The following is a 7,440-nucleotide window of genomic DNA, read 5'->3' on the forward strand; positions in this document are numbered from 1 at the left end:
ATACGTCAACGGATGACTCCTGTTGAAAAACAATTTGCTCAATCCGGAATGGGTGGGTAGAGTTCACTCTTTAAAACCGTCGGATTGGTCCATGATATGCAAACTCCACCCTCCAGCACACCAGTGTACACCAGCTGAATGAAATCCAGAGCACCTAATCCAATAGGGAAATTGAACCAATTGAAATGAAGTTCATTGGCTAACAGCTGTACATAATTAGCCATCCAGGATAGAAGGGTCTGGGATTCCTTTATGAGGTGCAACCAAAACAGCTGTTTGACATAGCAACAGGGATATTCGGTCAAGGTGTCTCTCTAGCATTTGTTCTTAATACCGTTGTGGTTTTGATCACTAAAATGGCTGTGACTTTTGGACTCTCGTTGAGGTTAGTTTTTCAATGTAGTCATCTGGTTGGTTTACCTTGTCTTAAAGTTTTCACTGGTTACTTGTGTTTAACTGTCTGAATGTTTTGTAGTGTTTCTTGGATTTGCTGCCTGCTAATTGGAGGGATAACTTGTTTTACACTTAAAGGTGTGTTTTGGTTTACACTACTTCAGTTCAAATCAGTCTAGTTCCGATAGCTTAAGGCTGGCATTTTACCACAATGTTTATTTTGTTTTCTAGGTAATTCTTATGGGCATCCTGCCTACACTGGACCTGAACCAACTGGATCCTATGCCCAAGCAAGTGTGGTGCCTAGTCCAAATGCTAAAGCTTCTGGCCACAATGCCACGTCAGCAGAAGTTACTGGCCCCAATGCCACGTCAGCAGAAGTTACTGGCCCCAATGCCACGTCAGCAGTTACTGGCCCCAATGCCACGTCAGCAGAAGCTACTGGCCACAATGCCCCGTCAAGTGTGAAGTCTGGCCCCGGCGCCTCAGCAGACGCGTCCGGCCCCGGCGCCTCAGCAGACGCGTCCGGCCCCGGCGCCTCAGCAGAAGCGTCCGGCCCCGGCGCCTCAGCAATAGCGTCCGGCCCCGGCGCCTCAGCAATAGCGTCCGGCCCCGGCGCCTCAGCAATAGCGTCCGGCCCCGGCGCCTCAGCAGAAGCGTCCGGCCCCGGCGCCTCAGCAGAAGCGTCAAGCCTTGAACAGACGGCCCGACCACTCAACTAGGGAGATCATAATTTGGTTTGCCCAACTCCTTAATCGTCGTTCCCCTGTTACTGTGCCTCCCTTTAGAAGAAAAGGTAACTGAGGTGGAGAAATGTGCCAACTAATGCTCTTGTTTGAAATGAGGATCTCCTTCACTTGTCCAGCGTCATGCAAATTGTTTACAGGGGTGGACGCTACAATGGTATAAATGGTTTTTATAACCATACGACTAAAATTGACTTCTGACTTGCCAATATTGCTGACACACTTTTAGGTTCTATGGTTATGCTTTTGATTTAGCCTGGTGTTCCTGCTACTCTTCCATGATATGCTCAATAAACAATTTGACTTTCAATATACCTTGTCCTTAAAATATAATATTCTCTTCTGCCTGCCATGTGCTTGCTGTTTGGGAACAGACTGTGGGTCTGGAGTAAAAGGGAATGTGGATCACAACACTTGTGTAAACAGGTATGTTTACCTTTGTTTCTGGTAGTTCAAATGCTCAAGTTCTCTAAATTGTCAGAGCTCCCTCATATGTTCATACTTTACCTGTCCCTTTGTGAAGGGTGTTTGATTTACTGTAATCTGCCTGTTACCATAGGTGCCTAAAGAATGCGAGTGCAGTTTACCTCATCGTCCCATTGCCTGTCACTAACCTGTCCCAGGGACGCTAAAGTTTCTCCTTGGCCTTATTCAGAAACATTAAATCAACTTGACTCATTTTGCCTGTTCTACAATGTTGGTCTGGCCAGACACATGGATGCAATCGTGTATATGCGTTCATCGCTTTCAGCTGTAAAAAATACTCCACTTGGAGTCGTTCAGACATTCCTTATGTCAACTCTCAATGTGGTCTTCTGCACAATCCATTTCTACCTGACCACAATGAGGTTGCACTTGCAGAACCCCCTGGCAGGAACTTTAGATTTTAAAAGGTGCACTTAAGCTCTCACTTTGTACGAAATTATCTAGAGATGTAAATATGAATTGTTTCTTAACAGGTGTGCCTTGTTAAAAGTCCATTTGTGGAATTTCATTCCTTCTTATTACTGAGTTTGAGTCAATCATTTGTATTGTGACAAGGTAGGGGTGGCATACAGAAGATAGCCTTATTTGGTAAAAGACCAAGTCCATATTATGGCAAGAACAGCTCAAATAAGAAAATGAAGGTCAGTCAATCCAGAAAATGTCAAGAACTTTCAAAGTTTCTTCAATTGCAGTCGCATAACCATCTAGCGCTATGATGAAACTGGATCTCATGAAGACGGCCACAGGAAAGGAAAATCAAAAAATACCTCTGCTGCAAAGGATAACTTCATTAGAGATATCAGCCTCAGAAATTGCTTCCTGATTAAATGCTTCACAAAGTTCAAGTAACAGACACATCTCAACTTCAACTGTTCATAGGAGACTGCGTGAATCAGGCCTTCATAGTTGAATTGCTTAAAAAAACTATTAAGGACATCAATAATAAGAAGAGACTTGCTTGGGCCAAGAAACACGAGCAATGGATATTAGACCGGTGGAAATCTGTCCTTTGGTTTGATGAGTCCAAATGAGTCCACAGCCTTCTGCAGCGATACGCCTTCCCATCTGGTTTGCGCTTAGTGGGACTATCATTTGTTTTTCAACAGGACAATGACCCACAATACACCTCCAGGCTGTCTAAGGTCCATTTGACCAAGGAGAGTGATGGAGTGCTGCAATACCCGACCTCAACCCAATTGAGATGGTTTGGGATGAGTTGGACCGCAGAGTGAAGGAATAGCAGCCAACAAGTGCTCAGCATATGTGTGAACTCCTTCAATACTGTTGGAAAAGCATTCCAGGTGAAGCTGGTTGAGAGAATGCCAAAAGTGTGCAAAGCTGTCATCAAGGCAAAGGGTTGCAACTTTGATGAATCTCATATAAAATATATTATGATTTGATTAACACTGTTTTGGTTACTATATGATTCCATATGTGTTATTTCATAGTGGTGATGTCTTCTATTATTCTACAATGTAGAAAACAGTAAAAATAAAGAAAAATGCTTCAATGAGTAGGTGTGTCCAAACTTTTGACTGGTACTGTACACTGAAAAAATATAAACACAACATGCAACAATTATCAAATTTACTCAGTGTACAGTTCATATAAGGAAATTACTCAATTGACATATATTTAGAAGGTTGTAATCTATGGATTTCACAGGACTGGGCAGGGGCACAGCCGTGGGTGGGCCTGGCCCACTTGAGAGCCAGGCCCAGCCAATCAGAATGAGTTTTCCCCACAAAAGGGCTTTATTACAGACAGAAATACCCCTTAGTTTCATCAGCTCTCCGGATGGCTGGTCTCAGACGATCCCACAGGTAAAGAAGCCGGTTGTGGATGTCCTTGGTTGATGTGGTTACACGTGGTCTGTGGTTGTGAGGCCGGTTGGATGTGCTGCCAAGTTCTCTAAATCGAAGTTGAGGCGGCTTATCGTAAAAAACCTAACATTAAATCCTCTGGCAACAGATCTTTTATTTTAGCTCATGAAACATGGGACCTACACTTTACAAGGTGGAGGGTCCGTCGTGGTCTGGGGCGGTGTGTCACAGCATCATCGGACGGAGCTTGTTGTCATTGCAGGCAATCTCAACGCTGTGCGTTACAGGGAGGACATCCTCCTCCCTCATGTGGTACCCTTCCTGCAGACTGAGCACGTCTAGGACCTGTTGGATCGGAGGGTGAGGGCTAGGGCCATTCCCCCCAGAAATGTCCGGGAACTTGCAGGTGCCTTGGTGGAAGAGTGGGGTAACATCTCACAAGAAAGAACTGGCAAATCTGGTGCAGTTCTTAATGCATCTGGTGTCCACAACACATTATTCCATTTGTTAGTCACATCTGTGGAACTTGTTCAGTTTGTCTCAGTTGTTGAATCTTATGTTCATACAAATCTTTGTATGTTAAGTTTGCTGAAAATTAACGCCTGACAGTGAGAATTCCCCCCCCAGTATAGTTGCTTGAAAATCCTAAAATATAAGAACGCTAAGTGTTTTTTGAAATAGTTTGAAGCCTTGATAACAAAAAAGCTAAAGAAGTTAGTCACCAGCCAGGCCATATTTACATCTCTAGATAATTTCGTACAAAGTGAGAGCTTAAGTGCACCTTTTAAAATCTAAAGTTCCTGCCAGGGGGGTTCTGCAAGTGCAACCTCATTGTGGTCAGGTAGAAATGGATTGTGCAGAAGACCACATTGAGAGTTGAAATAAGGAATGTCTGAACGACTCCAAGTGGAGTATTTTTTACAGCTGAAAGCGATGAACGCATATACACGATTGCATCCATGTGTCTGGCCAGACCAACATTGTAGAACAGGCAAAATGAGTCAAGTTGATTTGTTTCTGAATAAGGCCAAGGAGAAACTTTAGCGTCCCTGGGACAGGTTAGTGACAAGCAATGGGACGATGAGGTAAACTGCACTCGCATTCTTTAGGCACCTATGGTAACAGGCAGATTACAGTAAATCAAACACCCTTCACAAAGGGACAGGTAAAGTATGAACATATGAGGGAGCTCTGACAATTTAGAGAACTTGAGCATTTGAACTACCAGAAACAAAGGTAAACATACCTGTTTACACAAGTGTTGTGATCCACATTCCCTTTTACTCCAGACCCACAGTCTGTTCCCAAACAGCAAGCACATGGCAGGCAGAAGAGAATATTATATTTTAAGGACAAGGTATATTGAAAGTCAAATTGTTTATTGAGCATATCATGGAAGAGTAGCAGGAACACCAGGCTAAATCAAAAGCATAACCGTAGAACCTAAAAGTGTGTCAGCAATATTGGCAAGTCAGAAGTCAATTTTAGTCGTATGGTTATAAAAACCATTTATACCATTGTAGTGTCCACCCCTGTAAACAATTTGCATGACGCTGGACAAGTGAAGGAGATCCTCATTTCAAACAAGAGCATTAGTTGGCACATTTCCCCACCTCAGTTACCTTTTCTTCTAAAGGGAGGCACAGTAACAGGGGAACGACAATTAAGGAGTTATGCAAACCAAATTATGATCTCCCTAGTTGAGTGGTCGGGCGGTCTGTTCAAGGCTTGACGCTTCTGCTGAGGTGCCGGGGCCGGACGCTTCTGCTGAGGCGCCGGACGCTATTGCTGAGGCGCCGGGGCCGGACGCTATTGCTGAGGCGCCGGGGCCGGACGCTATTGCTGAGGCGCCGGGGCCGGACGCTATTGCTGAGGCGCCGGGGCCGGACGCTTCTGCTGAGGCTTCTGCTGAGGCGCCGGACGCTTCTGCTGAGGCGCCGGGGCCGGACGCTTCTGCTGAGGCGCCGGGGCCGGACGCTTCTGCTGAGGCGCCGGGGCCGGACGCTTCTGCTGAGGCGCCGGGGCCGGACGCTTCTGCTGAGGCGCCGGGGCCGGACGCTTCTGCTGAGGCGCCGGGGCCGGACGCTTCTGCTGAGGCGCCGGGGCCGGACTTCACACTTGACGGGGCATTGTGGCCAGTAGATTCTGCTGGCGTGGCATTGTGGCCAGTAGCTTCTGCTGACGTGGCATTGTGGCCAGTAGCTTCTGCTGAGGTGGCATTGTGGCCAGTAGCTTCTGCTGACGTGGCATTGTGGCCAGTAGCTTCTGCTGACGTGGCATTGTGGCCAGTAGCTTCTGCTGACGTGGCATTGTGGCCAGTAGCTTCTGCTGACGTGGCATTGTGGCCAGTAGCTTCTGCTGACGTGGCATTGTGGCCAGTAGCTTCTGCTGACGTGGCATTGTGGCCAGTAGCTTTAGCATTTGGACTAGGCACCACACTTGCTTTGGCATAGGATCCAGTTGGTTCAGGTCCAGTGTAGGCATGATGCCCATTAGAATTACCTAGAAAACAAAATAAACATTGTGGTAAAATGCCAGCCTTAAGCTATCGGAACTAGACTGATTTGAACTGAAGTAGTGTAAACCAAAACACACCTTTAAGTGTAAAACAAGTTATCCCTCCAATTAGCAGACAGCAAATCCAAGAAACACTACAAAACATTCAGACAGTTAAACACAAGTAACCAGTGAAACTTTAAGACAAGGTAAACCAACCAGATGACTACATTGAAAAACTAACCTCAACGAGAGTCCAAAAGTCACAGCCATTTTAGTGATCAAAACCACAACGGTATTAAGAACAAATGCTAGAGAGACACCTTGACAGAATATCCGTTGCTATGTCAAACAGCTGTTTTGGTTGCACCTCATAAAGGAATCCCAGACCCTTCTATCCTGGATGGCTAATTATGTTCAGCTGTTAGCCAATGAACTTCATTTCAATTGGTTCAATTTCCCAATTGGATTAGGTGCTCTGGATTTCATTCAGCTGGTGTACACTGGTGTGCTGGAGGGTGGAGTTTGCACATTGATATTCTTTTTTCATCTTTATTTAACCAAGTAGGCTAGGTGAGAACAAGTTCTCATTTACAACTGCGACCTGGCAAAGATAAAACAAATCAGTGAGACACAAACAACACAGAGTTGCACATGGAATAAACAAACATGCAGTCAATAATACAATAGAGAAAAAGTCTATATACAGTGAGTGCAAATGAGGTAAGATAAATGAGGTAGACAATGAATAGGCCATAGTGGCGAAATAATTACAATTTAGCAATTAAACACTGGAGTGATAGATGTGCAAAAGATGAATGTGCAAGTAGAGATAGGTACTGGGGTGCAAAGGAGTAAAAAAATGAATAATAAATTATTTTATGGGGATGAGGTAGTTGGATGGGCTATTTACAGATGGGCTATGTACAGGTGCAGTGATCTGTGAGCTGCTCTGACAGCTGGTGCTTAAAGTTATTGAGGGAGAAATGGGTCTCCAGCTTCAGTGATTTTTGCAATTCGTTCCAGTCATTGGCAGCAGAGAACTGGAAGGAAAGGCGGCCAAACGAAGAATTGGCTTTGGGGGTGACCAGTGAAATATACCTGCTGGAGCGCGTGCTACGGGTGGGTGCTGCTATGGTGACCAGTGAGCTGAGATAAGGCGGGGCTTTACCTAGCAAAGACTTATAGATGACCTGGAGCCAGTGGGTTTGGCGATGAATATGTAGCGAGGGCCAGCCAACGAGAGCATACAGGTCGCAGTGGTGGGAAGTATATGGGGCTTTGGTGACAAAACTGATTGCACTGTGATAGACGGCATCCAGTTTGCTTAGTAGAGTGTTGGAGGCTATTTTGTAAATGACATCGCCGAAGTCAAGGATCGGCAGAAAAGTCAGTTTTACGAGGGTATGTTCGGCAGCATGAGTGAAGGATGCTTTGTTGCAAAATAGGAAGCCGATTCTAGATTTCATTTTGGATTGGAGATGCTTCATGTGAGT

The 7,440-nt window shown here is 45.4% G+C and overlaps 1 protein-coding gene and 1 non-coding gene across 2 annotated transcripts; one reads left to right on the forward strand and one right to left on the reverse strand.

Annotated features, from left to right (window-relative positions):
• Positions 1–243: 243 nt before the first annotated feature.
• LOC106600077 (uncharacterized) lies at positions 244–692 on the forward strand. The gene is made up of 3 exons (XR_014392519.1): positions 244–385; positions 476–531; positions 625–692. It is a non-coding gene; the product is annotated as an uncharacterized LOC106600077 (transcript).
• A 4,363-nt stretch (positions 693–5,055) lies between these two features.
• LOC145879764 (uncharacterized) lies at positions 5,056–6,309 on the reverse strand. Its single transcript, XM_082976134.1, has 3 exons — positions 6,189–6,309; positions 6,044–6,099; positions 5,056–5,950 (listed from the first exon to the last, which is right to left on the reverse strand). The coding sequence occupies exons 1-3, from the start codon at positions 6,215–6,217 to the stop codon at positions 5,145–5,147; spliced, it is 891 nt and encodes a 296-aa protein (XP_082832260.1). The 5' UTR covers positions 6,218–6,309; the 3' UTR covers positions 5,056–5,144.
• Positions 6,310–7,440: the final 1,131 nt, after the last annotated feature.

The sequence above is a fragment of the Salmo salar genome, chromosome 06, assembly GCF_965601325.2.
Source record: "Salmo salar chromosome 06, fSalSal1, whole genome shotgun sequence".
In the NCBI taxonomy this organism is placed as follows: Eukaryota; Metazoa; Chordata; class Actinopteri; order Salmoniformes; family Salmonidae; genus Salmo; species Salmo salar.

Coding starts and splice junctions, on each gene's coding strand:
- LOC145879764 (XM_082976134.1), bottom strand. CDS start 6,217: ATGGCTGTGACTTTTGGACTCTCGTTGAG. Junction 6,100..6,188: donor ACTTTTGGACTCTCGTTGAG/GTTAGTTTTTCA, acceptor AATGTTTTGTAG/TGTTTCTTGGATTTGCTGTC. Junction 5,951..6,043: donor AACTTGTTTTACACTTAAAG/GTGTGTTTTGGT, acceptor TTTGTTTTCTAG/GTAATTCTAATGGGCATCAT.